Source organism: Bombus terrestris, chromosome 2 (assembly GCF_910591885.1).
Source record: "Bombus terrestris chromosome 2, iyBomTerr1.2, whole genome shotgun sequence".
NCBI classification, from domain to species: Eukaryota; Metazoa; Arthropoda; class Insecta; order Hymenoptera; family Apidae; genus Bombus; species Bombus terrestris.
In genome coordinates this window covers 13,606,704-13,628,258 of record NC_063270.1, presented here as the reverse complement: position 1 = coordinate 13,628,258, position 21,555 = coordinate 13,606,704, and the positions used below count along the sequence as shown (strand labels likewise).

The window sequence follows — 21,555 nt, the reverse complement described above, 5'->3', positions numbered from 1 at the left end:
GTTATAGAATTTATTTCCGGACGGCACCATCGCCCTTCTTCCTCGAGAATCGGAAACTTGTGACGCGCGAGTCGAACCGATCGACGACATCGTCACGCGATGCGCGTTTCAAGATTTCTCGAAGTATTGGGATAATCCGGCGGGGGATGAAACAGGAAGGCGACGACCGGATCGTTCGGGTCGTTCCAGAAATCCAATCGACGCCGGATAGAATGCCTTTAACCTGTTGAGACACCACGTGGACGAGAGAGAACGTACAATTTTTTCAGCAACCTACGAAACTTTTTCGTTTAAATAATCGTCCGTCCGTATCGTCGATCGTTCAACCAATATCGAAGGCGAATCAAAGTCTTCCTTCGAGCGGATAAAACGGAATCGATTGGCTGGCGATACTTAACCGGGGTGAAACGAATGCTAACCTGTTGAAACTATAGGCAGGCCAAATCGATTTTACGTGATGTTTATTCCGAATGAATTCCAGGCTACTTTCAATTTTCCGGACGAGTACCAAGTTATTTACAAGCTACTTTGACGAATAAAAATGGGAAAGAGAATTTTGCGTGATTTATCGCGAGTGCTTGCGAACGTTCGAAATGCATGGAAAGATGAGTGCTCGAGATTGGACAGACCGTGACTGAACTTGTCCTGAGAATGTCTGCGAGGTCTGCTAAATGATATGCATTGGATGGTAGACTCTAGACTCTCTCGTAACCATTCTTTATGGAATTTCTAAACGAGTAAACGTATAAATAATAAACGGTCGGTTAATCTAAAAACAGCGATCAGTATATGACGCGAAAGGTATATTTAGTTGCAGAAAAATTCATTTACCATTTAAAATGAAAACAGATGGTGTGTTCTTTCGTTGAATATCGAAGTTTCCTTTATAATAATCAAAAATATGGGCGACTAAAGCGCGACCGGATAAGAGGACGCCTATCTACTATATTGTCATATTTTAACATTATTTTAATATATCTAATTAACGTTTCATTTTGACGTCGAATGTTTCATGACCCAATTTTTCTATCAATTCGTCTCTTTTCCAAGTAACGATAATCAACATACATCCTACATGAGTCAATAAGTCACGCATCATCGTGTACATTAATTGAATCACCAATCGAATAAAACTGGCGATCGAACGATCATTTTAAAGGCTACTGATAGAAATGGCGCTCGATACTGGTACGAAGATTAAACGAGAGTACCGAAAACTAACCTGTTGAGGTACCAGGTGAATGGAGAGGCTGCTTATAATGGAAACCTCCAATTCGACCATCTCGGAACCGGCCGTATTGTTGGCGTGACAGACGTATCGTCCTGCATCCTCCGCCCTTGCCGATTGCAGCACCAGCGCGCCCGCTCTCGCATAGATCCTTTCTGAATTGAAGATCATCGCCGTGCCCGTCACGGACTCACGAAACCATAGATACATGGGCGGCGGGATTCCTTGTGAAACGCAGGAAAGGACGATCGTCTCTCCCGTGCGTATAGGCGCTGGGCTCATTCTTTCATTGAACCTTGGCGGAACTGGGGTATGAGGATCTGAAAATGGAAAAAGATTATTCGATCGTCTGGATCGTAAATAGGTTTCTGGCCTGCGGAGTTAATAGCTGTAGGTTAAATTTATATATTTTTCTATAATGCAAAGGTATTTAGCATTTTCGACTGAGATTCCGAGCAAAGTTACCGAATGTCTGTAATTCACGAGAACTGTTGCCGTAGTTGTTAGAAATCCATAGAATATTAAACTTGATGTAAGTACTTGCGGTATAGTTTCAAATTCTATAATAACGCGAAATGATACAATTGTAGAACTGTACTGTTGTTAAATTTGAAGTGTATGTTTTATAAGCAAGTAAGGGAGTTTATCGAACGGTTGTCTCTATAAGCGAGTCAGTGGAACGAATATTTTGAAACAGGAAGAACGAAACAAAGCGTGGCGGTCGATTTGTTGCGTTCAATTTTAACTGTGTATGCGGGAGCAGCAAAAATTTGGACACATCCGACGAACAAAACGTTTCGCTTTAAGTCTCTGATCGAAAATACGAACCGGCGCGCTGGCTGTTCTAGCACAGTTGGTCTGCTGAATGGTGAATTCTCATCGTGGAATGGGTAAAATGGCAAAAGTTTGGAACCGATGTGTTATTTCAAGGTTCGCGCGATCAACTTTCACGATCCTGATTAATTTGCAGCGTTGAAGAAAATATTCTCAAGGCGTTTTAAAAAGTTTGAGAGTGTTCGATGAAACCTAACGATAAAAAAGTATTAAACGATGAAAGTAAAAAATGAAACAGAGAGGAGGGAGAGGAAAAAAAGACAGTGCAGTCCACAAGAATAAATTTTTCTTCGACTGTCTCTCACTTGATACCTCGAAACGCATTTTGAATCTTTCGGACGTTCACGGGAAAAGAAATCTCCGTGGACTTGTTGAAAGAGACAAAGATCCCGGTATCAATTTTTCACAGCTGTGAAAGAGCTCCTTTTGTCCCTGTTACGTATTATCCGAGTTAGTATGCTCGGCAAATTTACATTTATTTCCTTCCTCTCTCGTTTAATTCTACATTTTCACATTATTTTATCGTGTTAATTACACACCGCGAACAAGCGCGGTTAAGGATCTTTATTATTAATTCGAAAAATCTGGCGGATACAGCGCATTTATTCTGCAAAATGTAAGCTCATCGACGCAAAGTGTTGTTCGAACATCGTTATAATTTCAATGTTAATGAAACGGCGACATTTAAATATTGCGCGTCACGAAATTGAGGCGCTCTGTTTTTTTCCCAAAGACGACGAACGTAGGAACACGCGAAGAGAGATCGTTCACAGTGACGTGTCACTATTAAAATTGATTATCTATGGTCGAGCAAAAAAGCATAGGTGCGCTTAATGACTTGGAAATTCATACTGTCCGTGGACAGGGAATCCTACTAATTCCGTATATACATCGATCTTCCATTAATACAAGTAACAATCGACACGATACTATCGATTTATCCACATCTTCGACCGTAATGCCATGATATATATATATATCCGAATGGATGAACATTTTATTTCAGTTTCGGCATCGACTAAACGGTGGACGGTGTTTGTCGTACGGTTGAACTCCGCGACACGGCAGCTTTTTACGACTGCACTATTTTATAATGGTCCGCTCGCTTTGTCTGGTCGCCGTTATTATTGTAATTTAAGCTGATGGCGTATTGATCGTCGCTCGCCTCTACCTCTCTCTTTGTCGCTCAGGCACTCTATCCGTCTCGTTCTGCCTATATTCACTCTCACTCCCTCTCTGTCGTTGCCTCTCAAACCGTCCCTCTTTCTCCAGGGAGCACGGTCCCTCTTTCTCTTGCTCCTACCAATGTGCAATTCCAGTTGCCATATTCCAGCAACGCCCCGCCACCACACCCTTGTTCATACTCCCGCTCCCGGTTGCATCGGCTCGTGCATATGCACGTTCAAAACTTTTTATGCCATTTACATCCGACTTACGCCTCAACGTCAGCGTCGTTCGCGTTGACGGTGACCGGCGCGTCGGCGTGGGGTAGAAAACCGTGAAAAAGGGAGAAAAAAGACACAGAAAGGAGAGAGAGAGGGGGAGAGAGAGAGAGAGAGAGAGAGAGAGTGCGACTTCGATGATCGATCGATACTCGAATTGAAAGAGAGTGAGAGAGAAAAAGAAAAAAGAAAGCAATTCGCTTGCCACCGATTGCTCCTAGCGACGAGAGGCTTGATCACGCGTTAATAATTCTGCCCCCTCGACTGTGACAGCTCCGCGTGTCTCGTTCTTACTTCCGGTTCGTTGGATCTTTACCGTTTAAATAGATAATCGGCTGGATTGTCAATCAACCTGTTACCCTCCGCGTATAATATTTATCGATCTTGATATATACGCGGAAGTGAATGAACTTGTCAGTGTTAAACGTGGACTATGAATTTCTATTTAAGATATTACGGAGTGTAATGTAAGTTTTCCATACACGAAAGTTTTTTAGTTCTCTTTGAGCGAATAATTCTTCGGACGACCGAATGGCTTATAAATGGAATTGACCTGTGATTTATCCGCCGGTCATTCTTTAAAAGATCTTTAAATGACATCGAAGTACTTTTGAATGATTTCTGGCTGAGTTTAAATGGCTTCTAAGTAGCCTTGATACGATAACCCTAAGATCTTAAACGAAGCGAAACATAACTTCTAAAGAATCTCTGTACAAATTTCGTACAAAAATCTCCTAAGAGAATTTACTTCTTAATACGTTACTACTGGAGTTATGACTTTTTGAAAAACAAGATCCCCTTCACTATCCCACACACAAGTTTCTCAGGAAATCTTCGCAGACATAAACGGGGAATTAACTTGGGAAGAAGAACGCGGATAGTCTCGTGCAAAATTTCGAAAAGTATCCTTTGTCGAAATGCTCTTACCACGGGGCAAAGCTTTGCGGTAGCCAAAAAAATCGAACATGGAAGAGAATTTTAATTAATGGCCGCAATGGCAAATGATTTCGAAGTACAGAAACTCGACGATCGGTATCGAGTAGAGAGAGGTAGAGAGAGGTAGAGAGAGAGAGAGAGAGAGAGAGTGAGAGAGTGAGTGGCGACGTGGTGCGGCGCTGCTACGCGCGATGTTTAAACGGACAGACAGTGTGCTCAAACGAACATCTTGATATCCTTTGAACCATCGCTCATTGACTATGTAATCCGGAGGCTCGGTCCTCGAGCGAGGTCACGTGAAAGAGCGTTAGAGAAAAAGGGACAGGGAAGAAGAGACAGAGCGAACGGCAGAGGCGCGCGGCGGGGAGAAAAAAGCAGGGCTGAAGGGAGCAGAAACCGCGGCGGAACGATGTCCAATTAAACCTTTCGAGCCGTCGACTCCAATTAAGACTCTATTAAATATACACCGGCCGTGTGTATCGTTGGCAAAGCGAATTTCAAATGGCGCCCGGTCTTTCTCATGTATTTACCTGGAACAAGCAACTTCACCGTGATAAAGTTGCCACTAATTAGCCGCACAATGTGTCTGTTGGCGACCATAGCGAGACTCGTGCTTTTGGCGTTCGCCTTTTTCCGCCGATAAAGTTCCTCCTACGTCATTCCTCACGTCCACGCGACAACGTACCAGCCTTATGAATCACCTCGACCCTAAATAATTCCTTAAACGCATTCGATGTGTCTCCATGATATCTCTTACCACGTGGAAGAAAACCGAGATGAGCAAGAGAATTAAAAAAAAAAAAAAAAAGAAGAAGGAAAGGAAAAAAGGGGAATAGGGACAGAGTTTTCTGCGCTTAAGCGTAACCTTCGAAATTAGTGGTGAAATAAAAGAACGGAAATGGCAAGTACTTTGGTGTAACTACACCAACCAACCATGTGCAGTGCAGGTATCTACTTGCGAGTAACCCAAGTACATGTACATAACGTTGTCGTCACGAAACTTCCTCTCGCCAAGAAGATTCAAGTCGAAAGGGCATCGAGTTGTTCTGCTGGTAGGCGAGGGGAATTAGTAGATCGTTCAGGCTTCATTAATTACTCGACAACTCCGGTTTCTACATTAATTGGTAGCTATGTTACCAGCAAACCGTATTACGTCGTTGACTAATTACGTCATCGAAGTGGCGGCTTCTCGAACCGATAGAGCGCATATGTAATTTAATGCCAGTCGCTGATTGCTTCAGAATTCAGGTCACAACGTGCGATACCCGAAGCGCAATTTGCGCGGAAGACGTACACGTGTTTCCGTGCGTACTGCCGGGCCACAATTCCGAATAATTATATCTGATTTATACGAGCTGACATAGTGGTAGAAACGCGTCTACCATCTAGCTCGTTTTACTCTCTGACTATTCCCCGTCAAAATTACCAGATATCGGAGCTGGCGGCTACGGGGGTGCGCACTCGAACAAAGCTGTAACTCAACGAGAATATTAGATTAGAAGGATAACGGCGGAAATGAAGATTTATCGCGGTGCGAATGCCACGAGGAAGTTGCCAACCGTACCTTGCCTTTGGGAACCTTCCTAGTGGCACACACTTTTGAAAGTACTTGCCTGTTCGGGACAGACAGTAATTTTTCTTGGCTGCGTTACAGCCAATGTTTGACTGTCTTACGCCACGGAGATATAGCATCAAATCCCTAACAATTTGCAATAGATTATCGAAATACGCGTTTTAGATTTTAGACAGTAAAGGTGATGTATATATATATTTCTGATGTAAAAGCTGGGGTTATTTGGGTCATCCAAGCTTCAACATCTTAGAATTCGATCTACTACTTCGCGCGGAATAATCAAACTTTTTGTATATTACGAGATACCAGTAGTCCTTAGCATCATAACGAAAGAATGAGAAAATACCGTGTACCTCGAGTCTAACGACAAAAAATATCAGAGAACGGACAGTTGATTTGAATTATTTGAGTCGACGATGTGATATTATATAAGAACTAACAAAATGAATAACAAAATGACACGCAGAAATAAATCGATATACACAGGTCGCTAAATTAAGATGAATACAATCGACAATATTAATATTAGTTGAACGAACTTTCTCTTTGACAAGTTTGTTAGACGAGAAGTTACGTATGTTCTGAGAAAACTATGGCCACCGAGTTGCCGATGCAAGTATACGATATATCTCACTGTTTTCAAATGTAGATGATTTAAAAATTGTTCATAATCCAAATGGGCCGATTACTGGATAAATTAATTAACTGGATGCAAATATCCTCCTAATCCAAAGCTCTACCTCTACCTTACCCTGCTTGTATGAAATCATCTTTTTCTGAAAAAGTAATAAGTTTTTCATCGATCTACGTCATATTTGTCCGTACTATAAACAGATACGCTTCATCATCTTCAAAATGTCGTTCTTCGAGTACAATATCAGCGGAAAGGAGAATCCGTTGCCCTCGTCGAACACGTGTCTGCTTATTGTAAAAGCTGCTTAACGCTTAATCCCGATCACGCGACGACAGCATTGCTACGCATGAACCGTTCTTGGCGAAAGAATCACAGATTAAGGTACTTCGGTTTAGAGGCTTAACGTGATTTTCAACCACCGACGGAATACTTTTCGACACAGATTTCTTTCCGTAAAAGGACGTTTCTTCGTGTGGAGCTTTTTGCTCGCGGAATTTTCTTCCTCCGCGACTCCGATCGCTCACTGTAGAGAAGATTTACGTGTTTTGAAAGTGTTGAATAGACGGCGGGCAAAAATCTTCTTTCTTCTTCGAGTTTCCATTCCGACCTTTTTCTGCGGCACGCGACTGTGAACAGAAGTAATTCGCCGTGTGGCTTCCGGTTTGTTCTTCGCGACAGAAGGTATTTACGTACTTGTTCTGTCGTAGTTCCATCGAGTATCGCCGTGCAGAGAACCGTCGTATAAATAAACAAACGGTTCGTGAAAAACGGCAGGGGAGAACGCGGCAATATTCGTGGCTGAAGAGGAGGTTTGCTCTCCTCTCGAGAACGATCGTCGACGTGCTCTTCTGTTGTTAAATTAACGACTACGTTCTGCAGCTTCAGGATTAACGTGTCGTATTCGGGAGGACCGAGGTGTGAAATCCAAGAAGATTGATGCGTATCTGGTATCCTCTAGTGTAAAATTCAAAACTCAGCGGGACAAATAACTTGCTAGCTTGGATGAATCGCGGTGGCATGCATTTTGACGTGAAAAAGTAAAACGATGCTTTGCCATCGTTTGTCTTCGTCAACGACTATATCTTCCAACTATTCACCTTCTCGTCTGTGCTCCTTCGACTCAAGGAAACTAAATGTTTCAAACATCGATTCACGTTTTACGTGTATTATATCGGAACATTTTGTAATGTCTAAAGGAGAGAATTGCATCGCACATTTACATATGTATGTATGTATGTAATTTGTTCGCAAAGTTCAAGATCCTTCGTAAGGACGTTCGTTTCCTCGGATGTGCTCTACAGGGGCGCAATTCTCAGCTAACAATCGACTGTCATAATAATCGGTTGTGTTTAAGAAGTCCCCGAACAGGAGAAAATCACCACCAGTGTGGAATATCTTAGTGGTGCAATCCGGCTCGTCGAGTCTTCCAGCAGTGCGCGAAGAAGCCCGATGTTACTTGTCTAGTTCCTTACAAATCATCGCATTCGGTGGTTTCCTATTCGCCCGTACAACGGCGTTCCCTTGTGTACAGTTGTACGTATGTATTATGTAGGCACACAACCGACACGACGGCGACTACACAACGCACGTAGCCGCTACGTACGAAGTGGAAAAGAGAGATACAAGTAGGTTGGGCTCGATAAGATTGCGGGGTAGCGAGCGAAGGGATTGGAGCCGTGATGGCTGCATTGTTTCTTGCCTACGTTGCTCCGCAGACTGGCTGCATCCTGGCTCTGTGGATTGTACTTTGCGTTTTCGTCGAGTCTCCAATAGGGCGATATCCAACCCCGTCCTCTTTCTTTGCCGCGTCTCCTTCTTCTTTCTGCTTCCTCCACCTCCTTGCTGCTCTTCTGTTTCCACCCTCGAACCTCCCTTCTTCTTTATCTTTCCCACCCCTTTCTCTCTGCTATCCCTCGAGCATCCTGCCGCCATTGACCGGCAAAAAAGCCACGGGGGTATCTCATAATAGCACACCACGACGGAACTCCGCTCGCCTTATTCCATGGATTTACGAAAGTTCAACATTTTTCCACGCTGCCAGCCCGAGAGTCTTTAAAGTACTTAGAAGTAATACCGTGAACGTGTGCAACGTTCGCTAACCCGCGAGCCTTCTGCTTGTTTTTATTCCCGCCACCCCGATCCAGATCTATACTTCCTTCCCCAACCCTCCCAGGTGTAGCGAATAAACGCTATAAATCTGCATTTACAATTTCCAACGCGGCCGCGTTTATCATCGCGATAACCACCTCTTGGCCAAGTTGCGCGCCACTCTTACCGCTGTGTCGCTCGCACCTGCAAACCGTTACTTCGTAGATAGTTTACAGGATGTTTCTTTAGCTTGAAACATATAACATCTTAACATGTAAATTAGTAATAAGATCTCGCCGGTGTACACAGTAAGAGTTTGTACGATATTAATAAAACTGCTACTGCTATAATTGGTTTTCGTAAATCATTGCACTATTTTTGAGATAACGACTAGTTACGCAGCAAACGAAATTTAATCGAATGCCTCTCGACAGACTTTGCTACGTTGCAACACGTCGTAAGGCTCGAGATGCTCGTAACTCTGTATATCTACAGAAAAAGGAAAATGGATCCTATTTTGTTGGCTTTCGAAAGTAAAGTGAAGATTTCCTCGCAAACTAAAATAAGTACACGAACCTTAAAAAATAGCAAATTGTTTGCATCGTAAGCTTGGGAAAGTTGTAGAAGTCACCTGAACATCTATTGCGCCATCTTCTATGTATGTAACGATATACATCCTCCTTTCATATTGCGTCACAAAATCAACGCTCCACGCGCACCTACCGATTCTTCGAAACGAGTTTCATTTGTCATCAACTTTTATGATCCCTGCGCAACAGCGTTCGGTCGAATCGTAAATAAAGCGTCACGTTGGCGAAACTTTTTGGTGGCGAGAATCTTCTTTGTCACGTTGGATATGCGCGTCGGTGTGAGTTACTCTTTGGATTTTAACCGAGACTCGAAAATACCAGTTTTCTTCGGACGGGAAACCCACGGCGCGTTCCTAGCGGGCTATCGAATTGCTCGCCGTGCAAAAACCACGGCGTCGACAGGAATTTCGGACGAATAAAAGAGAGGAGAGATGCTAAACTACCGGAAAACCATTCGACCATGGAACTAATTCGACGCTCGATTAAACTTTGTCAGGTCACGAACTTTCTTTTCGCCATAGTGACCGTGGTATCGAATTATACGATTATAGCCAGAGCTACATATCGATAAATGATGGCGAATATCGCGATACAGGAACCTGAAACCCCGGATACGCCGATAAAACTTCCAATTTCGCCAGTTTGCTCGAGCAAGATTGTTAGCGAGCGAACTCTGTGTTCAGAGACAACGTTACGCTCTAATTGCATTTGCGAATGTACACAGGCTTCCGAATCCGCGATAAGAAATTTCTTTGATACTTCGTATACAACAGGATGAAATGTTTGCTTTCAATTGTTCTATCGTTTAGAGAGAGTCTATTAGATGAAACAATCTTCGCCAACTTCTTCTTCGTATTATAATACGAAAGCCAAAACTACTCGTCGAGCAGACGAACAGACAAACGCAAGGAACTTGATGTTTCCACGCGAACCAATTCTTCAACATCCCCGCACCAAGCTGCTGTGCTTCGAGTTAAAACAGTCGCGTCCCCATCTGGCAGACACACGAGGGGAAACGCTAAATGTCACAGGGAGGAGGCTGGTAACACGACACGGAGTACAGATTAAGCTTTCCTCGAAGAACGTCGCGAGCAAAAAGCGTTCTCAGATTTCTTTCCACGGCGATTTCGTTTCGACGCGAATCATTTACTCGCTGCGACGAAAGGACATCGAGAAGGGAAACGAGTTGCTGTCTCACGCTCGAGTCGATCGAAACGTAGTCCATTAGTCCACGACCTAAACGCGGTGGCTGCATTTGGTTTAAGGAATGCCAGTTTTAAAACGACTCGCGGTTCATCCGGCTACCGCTGTTTTAATGGACAGTCGGCTTAAAAGGCGGCGCTTTCCTAAAATGGCGGCGTGTCGTGGCGTTCTAACTTTAATGTGACGAGGATGGCAAGTAGCGAGTGAAAGCTTGCGAAAAATGCTAGGTTGGATAATGGCGGTGACTACGATAAAAAGAGGAACCGACAGGTGCCGCAATGGCGAGACACTGATGCGGACCGACTCTCGCAAACTTGCGTTTTGCCTCGCAATGTTGCCTGCGCTTGGAGAAATCAATTAATTTCTCGCTGTCTTATCTTTCCCGTGACTCGACGCTATAGTCTTCCACGACGTTCGCGCTGTCTGCGTGTACATTCCAGCGTGATAAATTAAGTGCATCTTTCGGATAATGGTAAATTGCCGAGGTTGATTCTAATGGATTTCTTGCTACTTTTCCGAGAACAATTATTTGAAGCTGGACTGACTTTATCTACTTGTTTTAATGTATTATCGTTATTTCATAGTTTCTTCGTCAGAAAGATCTTTATTTTTAAGTAGTATGTTTTTTTATTTAGCGGTCTGGCGTTTATTTTAACACGTTGTTCACTCGTTTGTCTCTTTTTTTAAATCTTATGCAACAACTGCAACAGTAGCGCTACTTACGTGTAGAATGTAGCAACAATGGGTAAAATGGATCGACGTGTGTGTCAGTAGTAGTACACCTGCGTTAGTCAGACCAAATCTCTTGTTAAAATTCGTCTCATAATATTCCTGTATATTATTGTCGAATTTAAATTCTGATTTCAATTTCTTCGCCGTACAGATACACTGCTCGACCAAATCTCCAAAAATGTTCTCCCTCGGCCGTACTTCGCCGTACAACAGGCTCCTGATTTCGCCGTTCGAGGTGGCGTGCAACTAACGAACAATATGTTCATCTCGCATTCGATTTTGTGTCTTCTGTGTAGCGGCCGACGGAGCATCTCAACTTGCACTTTGATCATTAGCTACCTATTGTTCCAGCCGCTCATCCACGTTCGACCTATTTTATGTCTTATGAATCAGCAGCTCTCTGAGCTTGGGATGAAGTGCGTCGACGAACCATCGTGTTCGCAGCTAGATCGTTAACAAGGGTTGATTACGATCGCTTAGATAATGATACGTTCGCCGAACACCATGGCGAGAGAGGAACGTGGTTTCTGGCTAAGTTTTTATAAAGAAAAGGTGTTTTTAAGTCCCGAGAAATTTTCCAAAAGTTTAAATCACGCCCCTTCAAAAATCTGCTTCAACTCTCTTTTCGGGAGTTCGAAATGAATAGAGAAAAAGAGAAGGTTCTTATTCATTCGGAGAAGGAAAGAGGTGGCAAATTCGAATGCGCATTAAGAAAATATCGTCGCGTCGGTACGACTGGACATTCAACTTTCACGATGAATATTAAATTACTGCGACAAGGGAAAATCGTTAAAACGTTATTCACAAATGGATTACGCTTCCAATAAATATCGGTGTTCCTTTGAGTCAGAGTATCTGGATCCAGGAAACACGGCCAAGTCGCATCAACAACGGTGGATCCGTTTCGAGTATAACGACGATTGAAACAATCCACATAGAGGTGGATACACCGTGACGTCGCGCGGAAGCTCGCATGGTGCCCGCACGACAATGCTCGTAATTAGGTTATAACCTATTTATGGGCAACAGAACGCGCGATGAATGCGCGTAAAAGCTGCGGACTATTCGAAATCAGCTCGTATTTTCAGCGATGTCGGTGTATTTTGTTTACGACTCGAAGCACTCCGCTCGTCGGAGAAACAACCGACGACCCGTGGTGGACGTTTCGGCCATTAGCATTTCGGACATTCATGATTTATTCATGTTAGAAGCCAGAACGCTCGCGAGCGCGTGCACGCGAGTAGCGAACAGCCGAACGAATAGCGGCCTGCCCGCCGCCACGGGAAACGCGTAACAATGCATTATGATTTACTATGCAAAAGGTATGCGTGAGATCGTTATATGTATAAACGATCGTGTCTAAGTAGATGCATGAAATGTTCACTGGATATCTCTGAGATGTGAACGTTCGTACGTTTTCGGCTCGTGATCTTACGAAGAGCCGCGATGGTTCTGGAAAATTCTGTTGTAAATCGAGGGTTTCTAACAATGAGAGATACAGGTTTCATTTATGCTACACTGCCAATATTTGCATAAAATCTGCATGAATACGTGACATAAATATTTCATTCTATTAAGATATGTAAATACCATATATAATTATTAAACATATTGCCAATCAGAATATAAATATAAATATTTCCAGAATATTCTGCAGAATAAAGGACGTATAATTAAATTATCGAATAAGGTAAATAAGTAAGCAATGATCAAAGGGCAAGGCACTGAAATCCTACTTGAAATAAGTATTAAGTCATTTCTACGTAAATCTTAGACTTAGAGAAACGAAGATACTACTCTTAATGACTTTCTTCCTTCCTTCCTTCGTTTCTTTCCGTTTCCTTCCTTTATCTTTTCTTTCTCTTCCTTTTCTGTCCTTTTTCGTCCTCTTTCTGTGTCGCTTCCGTTACTTCATTTTCTCCGTTATCCTTGTCACTCTATGCCGTTTTTTCCGCTCTTTTGTTTCCTTTCCTCGTATACTGAGCCAGAGCTGCCTCCATCACCGAAAATCGAACACATTTATTAATTTCAGCTTCACGAAAGGTTAATTGCCCGGCTCAATGATTTACGATAAGGTTTGCTGATCGATAACATACTACGATTTTAATAGGCGTTCAAATTTAAGCGAGTCACGTAGTTAACCAGTCCAACGTTTCCTCCGTGTAATCCTACAACAGTTTCTTTCGCTATATGAATTTGCATAAGTAGTCGCAGATTTTCCACTGTCCTGGGACGACTAAGAAATAAACAACTAGGCCAACAGTATACGGCTATTGCCGTGGTTTAAACCGCTCCACCTGGGTCTACGACACGTCACAGCGGTTTTCTCCGTGGTGTGGAACTCTACTTGCCAAGAGCGGCCAGAGAAATTTCTCCTACATTTGCCGGTCATTAAATATTCAGCGGGACGAAAGTTCGACGGGTCGCGGACCAACGATCCGCGGAACAACGCGACCAGGTGTGTATCGTTGTGAAAACTTACCGGTAACCACGAGTCTGGCGTACGAGGAACTTTCCACAGTGTCTCCGGTGACGCGGTGCACGGTCCGGCATCGATAACTGGACTGGGCGTCGGACGAAGTCACCGAGAACACCAGAAGCTCTCCAGTTGGCAGCATATGATGTCTGTCATCTGAAAATAGATCCATAGCACTGATTCCCTTGATTTTCTCCTAGCTTTCATTCTATATCTTTTCTATTTTCATTCCTTGCCTAACATTTCGTCTTTATCTTCGTTTCGTTGTCTATATTTTTCTGTGTCTTCTTTTGTTTTATCGAAATTTCGAACCAATCGTAGCTTACAGCTCGGCGCGGTTCCATTAATATGCAAATTCCTTTAATGGGAAATTCCCGTCGGTGAGTCCGTGTCGGTGGTGCACGCGTCGTAAATTGACGAATAATAAAAATGGGTGGGCGCGTCCAGGTTGGGAAGGAGCGGTGGAAAATGATTCGGAAACTAGGCCCGGTCCGTTTAATGGAGGCCAACGCTGCTATTAAGCGGTCGAGCAAAATGAAAATTTTGTCGTTGTCAGGACGCGTTGCTGCGTTTGACCGAAATAACGGCCGCCACTATGCCGGGCATAGCCTGCAGGGATGCGTACCGGTTACCAGTTAATTCCATACAGTCGCATGCGGATCGATGCTCGTAAAAAATCTCGCGGGTTAGCTGTGCGTCAATCGTGTAATCTGCGCGTCCTCAACGCGGCTACCTTCCGAGGAGACAAAATATAGCCTGACACTTGCCACGTTGCCTTTGTCTGGTATAGATCAGCTATTTCTCTTCATTGTTCCCTTTCTCTTTGTTGGATCGGCGAAGCTCGCAACGGAGGGAGGAATTCTTATTTCAACTAATTTTAAGACGCTATTATTTAATGTCATTGAGAATATATTATTTCAGACGACGAAAAAAGTTCTAGATAGCCATCGACAAAACATAAATCCATGTAAAGTAAAATTATTGTTTCTACTAAATCGTTTCCACTCGAGCCGAATCTGTGTTAATTATTTCCTTTTGCTGATCCAACTTCTGCTCAAACGCACCGCACCTTATCGGATTAACGTACACAAGTTGCTCTGCCATGCGCATAATGGCGCACACATGGGAAAATTATATTTCGAGCGTATTCGTTCTGAGCGAACTTGATACGCTCGAACGAACGTACCCGAAGTGCACGAACGTACACGAGCGAATTGTCGCAATAATTCCGGTTTTCTGATCGATAATTCTGCGAAAACTCAGCCGCAGTGGCGTCGACAATATCGTTCGGATCGCGTTTCACCGATCGGCGAGGATCGTTGATCCAAAAAACGAAATACCCAGACGCGACGGAAATGGAAATTGTATTTGAACGGAAAATCCAATAACGATTAACGGTAAATTTCGTTACAATTCATTTTCTGAAATATCAATGTCAGCAATCGTATCAAAATTTCTATTTTTATAGAAATCCGAGGAACTAATAGCGATTCATTTGGATTGGGTTTGCAAGCACAGAGTGCAGAGAGAACAGAGTCGGATAGGAGGATGAGCAACGAGAAGGGTGAAACAACGTTGAAAGAGGAACCACGATACGGGCCGCGCCTTCTAATGTAAATTACGCGAAATCGTTGCACGAGTGACGCCACGCGGCACAAAGGGACGCTTTAGCCGCTATTTTTCCAGCTTTTTTCTCTCGGCTGACACGAAATATATTACGTAAATTCCCTTCTTCCGTGACCATTTTCAACGTGGAATGGTCCGTGTGTGGTGCCGTGCGTGACGCGGTAGAAAATGCATCGCGCGAAAATGTTTTTGCCCACGAGTTCGCACCTCGATGTATAAACGACTGCATTTGCTCCGATACAGTATTCATGCTCGTTGTCCCAGCCCCTCGTCTCATTCTCTTCCATTCCATCGGTTTTTCACCTCCGTTCATACTCCCATCGCCGGGTTCTCGCGTACCAGTGTCAATATTTCGTCGTTCGTTGTATCACGCGTATTACCTACTTCCTGACCCCTCTATGTATTGCATTATTCTCGAGGAAATTGCTCGATATTCCCGCTGTTGAAACGCGACCGTTATAGCCGAAGCGAGAGTAGGAATTCACGTAAAGTCTGGTTGCACCTTGAGGGTGGTTGGTACGCCACGACTGCGCTAAAACGTTGCAACGAAGATGAGAAAAAGCTTGGCTCCTATAAAAATGTCTGGACGGTCTACGATTTCGCTGCTACCTCGTATTTGCATACGTCGCGCACAGACTTGGAGAGGAAATTTTATTATCCAACAAATTAGCCGTTGCGGCCGTTAAACGGCCTCGTTTTCGCGAGAAACCGTGCGCTATTGCGAATCGTTGACCGAATTTCCTAGATGAGAGAAAGCTTCGACTATTGAACGAAGATCGAACATATTTAGCGATAGATATTTTCCAAAGACCAAGCCAACGATAAGTGAGAGAACGGCGGACAAGGCTGATTTATGGCGTGGTTCGACTACTGGCCAATATTTCAATCTGCGAATACCAGCCTTTCAAGACCGATAAACGCAACGGTACCGTTAAAAAATCCATTTACAACGATTTAGTTGACCACTTGTTAGTCTACACGCTGACCGATTCGTTGCTCGTCGTGAACTCCTCGAAATAATTTATCGAACACGTAGCACAAATAACAGTTATAAACTGGTAGAAAACCGATAACTGAATGTCGAAAGTATCGGGTTGCCGGATACCGCAACTATTCGAACCTCTTCAAGAACTTCGATCTCGTAACACAGCCAAGGGCCCTTTAATCCCCCCTGAAAGCTTTAAGCGAAATATGAGAATCGTTTAAGCAGCTTTTCATCTCGCTTCTGTGAGTCATCGAAATGGCAACGAGAGAAGCATCGATCGATGGACGACGGTCAACAAGAAGTGACGGGCAGAATCGCGGCGAGATTTCCTTTCCGCCGACCGACTGGAAAACCTGGTTTCAGCCGCGTGACTGGAATTTCGTGCTAATAAGAGTAATGGACTGCGGCAAAGGGTTCACGATATAAAACACTGACAACAGGGGTGCGGGTAGATATACTGACTGGCGCCACGGGGAAATGACAGACTGTCTATTTGGCTGATGGCACGGGATTTAACCAGTCGATTCGACCACGCGAATATTTTTGCATGTACACGCGGAATAATACGCTCGAATAAGCCGACCGCAGCCTGCAACGGCAGAATAGCATGTCGGTGCTATGGTTCTCGCTGGTGAATTATGGAGCCCGAGCGTTCTTCAGCCGAAAAAGGACGCCACCATAGAACCAGGAGAGACGCAACGCCAGCAACAGCAAGGTCGGAGAGGCATTACCCGATTTCGCGGATTCAATCTCGCTGCAAGTCTTCACGGAACCCCTGCCCGTATCCCGGCGATCCCGTGTACAACGTGTAACACACGTGAATGGAGATGGCAGATTTCCGGTCGGGTCAAACGAAACATTTTTTAATACCCATTAACCAGTTGAAATGCCATTTAGCCGGTGTAATAATTCTAAAAGCTTCTGGTTTCAAAAAGGATAGCCAATCTCACCCTTCTCTGCGCCTGCCTGCCTACCTATCTACCTACACCCCCATCCTACATGGGGCTACACCGTGTTTTTTCCCTTTTTTTTCCAGCTGTTCCTCTTTTTCTCTCTGGCTGGGACGTGAAATTGAGAATACAATGGCACGCGAACGAATGCACGTGCAGCGGCGAGCTTTTAGCCGTTTGAGCATTTAATCCTGGCGAAAATACCAGGTGAACGCGTATTGTTCCGATATGAGAGGAGCAGTCTGTGTATTCGTGTTAACGTACTACTGGGACATATCGAGATGCCGACAAATTGTCAGTCGGCGTATTAAATACTATTTTTTTCATTCCACCCTCTCCCCTTGTATTTTCAGTAAATACATCATTAAAGACCGCCGACGATAAGCTAGAGCCGCGATAGGAGACGCAAGAGTCCTCGACGCTGCCTCCCACGATCGCGTACCGAAAAACGAAACAATCTGACTGATTTATTCGCGATTTTATTCGTCGTAAGCAAGACACACGAATATGGGAACGTGTGTGATTTACAAACATCAACGGCATTTGCGTTTACGTTCGTCGTTAATTAAACTAACCTGGCTGGAGGCTATTCGGAATCGGACCTTGATATTTCAGGTGAAACATGGTCCACATGCTATGGAATGTCGGATAATCGATTTTGCGGTGTATTTCTCTACGAAATTATGATGCAATCGCTTCCAACGAGGTCAACGCGATTTTATCTCTCTCGGCAAACTATAGCAGCACATATTCACCGAAGGTTGTTCCTGTGTTAAATTGCTTCTGCGAACCAAATGGTACGTACGATTCACATATTCGTCGACCACCACAAAAACACGTTGAGGCCTCGATTTATTCGATATACGTTCCTCCACGCCGTACCGTGGAGGTCACGAAACACAGACATTTTCAGTCTTAAGGAAAAGTTGGTCGTATCGTGCGTATGGGCGGTGCTTTTCCGAAACGCGCAACACGATAAATCACGGCTGGATTTTCTTGTCATTCGCTTATCGAGGTTATGAATCTCGCGCATGCCGGATCGCGATAGAACGGACGCTTTAAATCGCGCCAACTTTTCTCGTATAAATCCTTTTCCCTCGCCGCGACAGCTTCCGTTCAACGAGCGCGCTTTCAACGGAACCTCGTGAACGTTCACTATTCAGATTAACAGTCGGCGGGGAACGAGTCGATTGTTTGAACCTCGCTTGGAAGGAACAGCGGAAAAAATTCATTTTCTCTTCCTGTGATTTCAAGAATTACAAACTCTCGATCTTTCGTTCGAAATGCTTCCAAGCGGACCAACAGTTTCGTTGATTAAAACTGGAGCACCGCTCGGTAAAAATACAAGGATGTCATCGTGAAATAGTTGAAATCGGTCGGTTGATCTTCGCTTTTGTGCCCCGTTCGCTTGGAAAACGATTTCAACCGCTCCTGATTTGTTAAAAGCCTTTCCCTGGAACTTTCGTCGAGCGAGGGCGGCGGGTGCGCGTGATTTTCGAGACTGTCGTGGATATTCTTATTCGCCGAAGAGGATCGTAAAACACGGGACGACCGACGCCGTTGAAAACTGTTTGGGAAAGTTTCTCGTTCTTGCAAGAGCGATAAATCGATATCTCTTAGGCGGTGTTCGTTTTTCACACGGCTTTTTGCGCGTCCGTGTTATTCCTCGACGATCCTGGCAAACTTTCCCCGGAAACCCGACTCCCTGGAAAAACTTTCGTTTTAAGCTGTCCGAGCTGCAAACTGTCATCGCCTATTTACCGGTTCCGATCCTTACCAGGATCCATGAAAAATTTCCGCCCAAGTCGCAGAGTGAACGCGAAAACCAAAAAATGTGGGGCTATTAGCAACGTCAGAAGTTTTGCTCTCAGGCTGTTCGTAAGCATTGCGCGTTTAATGCTTATGAAATCAATGGATCTCGCGATCCGCAGCGTCATCGTAGTGGCCTCGATTAAAAATTCATTGCAACGCATTAAACCGAACGTGAAGTGTCAAGCCCGGATTTGCCCGTCGTTCGGTAGACGAACAGCTTACTAACGAGTAACTTTCGGTTTGTCTAGTCGGCGAGTCTCTGAACTGGTGAGTGCTGTGAATGAAAACAGCCCGGAGCTGTTATCACTGCGATATCGTTCCGGCGTCGTTCCAGGCTCGCACGCCGCGTACAAACACCGAGCGCCATGAACTGTTTTCCCTTCGATTTACACGCCGTAAAATCCCGATCGAATAACAAAAATTTTTCTTCGTTAAATCACGCGTCGAAAGGTGTAAAAATTCGTAACAAGGAAAAAGAATAAGGTCGCGTTTATTCTTTTACAAGTTGTCGCGTAGTCAGACAAGCGAAAAGAATAAATTCGTTGAATCCCTTTTCACGCATTCTCGTGTCATCTAATGCGACGTTCTATCTTGATAATTAGCTGGATGTAGACGCTTTTTCTGTGAAATCCACTTAAATCGAGAGACTCTTCGAATGCATGGACCATGAAACACCCATCGAACAGATCTACAGTGGAAAGAGAGTAAACGAAGGGGAAATTAAGGCGAAGAAAACGAAAGAAAAGAAAAGGAGAGAAAGAAAGACGACATCGGGTTCAGGATCGACGGTGGGAATCCATGGTTGGACGACGGAAGGACTCGGACAGGATACTGCAAAGCAGAAGATGGTTCGGGGTTCTCTGGGCACAGAGGGACGATCAGCCCGGAGCGAATTTGCATTGTGGCCGAACGCTTCGTGTTTGAGCTGCGATGCACAGTTCCCGACTGCCCCGATATTCACTGCACTTTAATTCCCGAGGAGACCCGTCGATACTCTTACTCCTGTTACGTTCCACGTTTTACATTAAATTATCGAACGGAACGTAATCGATAAGAATTGAATCGGTCTTTCGACAGTCACGAAAGACGTTCGAAATGAATGCATTTCGATGCATCGAACGAAGCAGAAACGAGGATCGCGAAGAAATTGCTGGCAACTTTTGTTCTACTTGGCGTCTACTTCGTGAAATGGATATCGGGTGGCAATCTTATCACGACTTTCTGCTCGATATCGCCAACGAATTATTAAAGTCGCTCGTCTTGCAACTCGAACCGTATCGATATTCTCCGAGTTTCAGTCTTGGTTACCGAGTTATCAGCGACAACACAATTTTTTCTTGATCTTCATTCGTTGGACTTTTACTTTGTAATCCAAGCGACGACCCAAGTTTTCCAACGCTGATAATAATGTCAATAAAAAGAACTTACAGGGACAGGAAGAATCGATTACAGAAGCTTTGAGCCGAGATTCGAGAGCGGATCGTTCGCTTTGTGGAACCGAACTATTCTATTATAATCGAGCTAGCTCCTCATCAAGCTCTTCCTTCTGTAGGAAATTGCTGTCGGACAAGGAGCTCGAGTGAGTATCAGAGATACGAATAAGACTGCATCGTCTCCGTACATCTGTATTTCGAACTAATTTTATCGTGACACCGATCTCTAACTACAAAACTCTCTCTCGTCTCAGCCCTTTGCATCATATTTCCCAACTTCTACCGAAATTTCTGCCCCTATTACTCCTGAAACTTGAGTCGCGAATAACTTCTACCTGGATTCTCAAAATCCATTCAAAATCTAACCAGCTATTCTCCAACGCTTCTTCAAACACTATGCCGGTCAGAGTCACGGGAAACGTTTCTCTCGTTACCACAGCTTCCTTAACAAATTATTCACCGTAATTGGCCATCTAAAGCGAGCCTAACTGCAGAGGTGCTGGACAGTGTCCAAAACTTCTCCGTTGACGTGTCTCTGACGTCGGACAAGCGGAGGGCAAACGTTAGGGTTAAATCAAACAGCGAGGAGAGAGCACGACGTGAAGGCAACAGGCGAAGTCTCGATCGTGCTCGGCCAGGAAAATCCAATCTTGCGATGGAAGAGGAAATGGAAGAAGAGCACGAGACGACGAGGGTGGCGGGAGCGGTCTCGTCTGAATGGAAAACGAATCACTCGGAAAAGTTTTTAGTCGCGTGCAGATCAGCCCGTCGACGCGAGAAAGTTCCCGTTTATTCGGTATAATCCGTTCGAGAGGAAACGTCTGGAACGCAGAAGCGAGTAACTATGATTGAGTTTTTAGTGGAACGTTCAAAAACAGGTTCCAGGAAAACAGGATGAGAAACGGGGAGCAGGAGAAGCCTAAAAAATGAAGCGGTAGAGGGAGAACACGCAGTTCTACCAAGTGCACGCGTGTTTCTCGAGACCAAAGCATCGAATACGATCTAAACAGTGC

At 44.3% G+C, this 21,555-nt stretch overlaps 1 protein-coding gene across 11 annotated transcripts in view; it reads right to left on the bottom strand.

Moving 5' to 3' along the window:
• The window catches only part of LOC100644003 (Down syndrome cell adhesion molecule-like protein Dscam2), a 173,307-nt gene that overhangs the window by 37,970 nt on the left and 113,782 nt on the right, over positions 1-21,555 (bottom strand). For 10 of the 11 annotated variants that reach the window (XM_048414430.1, XM_048414439.1, XM_048414431.1 and 7 more), the window contains 2 exons: positions 13,743-13,892; positions 1,223-1,548 (listed from right to left, as the gene is read on the bottom strand). In XM_048414430.1, coding sequence (XP_048270387.1) covers positions 1,223-1,548; positions 13,743-13,892 — 476 coding nt within the window. The remainder of the gene's footprint in view (positions 1-1,222; positions 1,549-13,742; positions 13,893-21,555) is intronic. The other variant, XM_048414440.1, reaches the window with a different exon arrangement.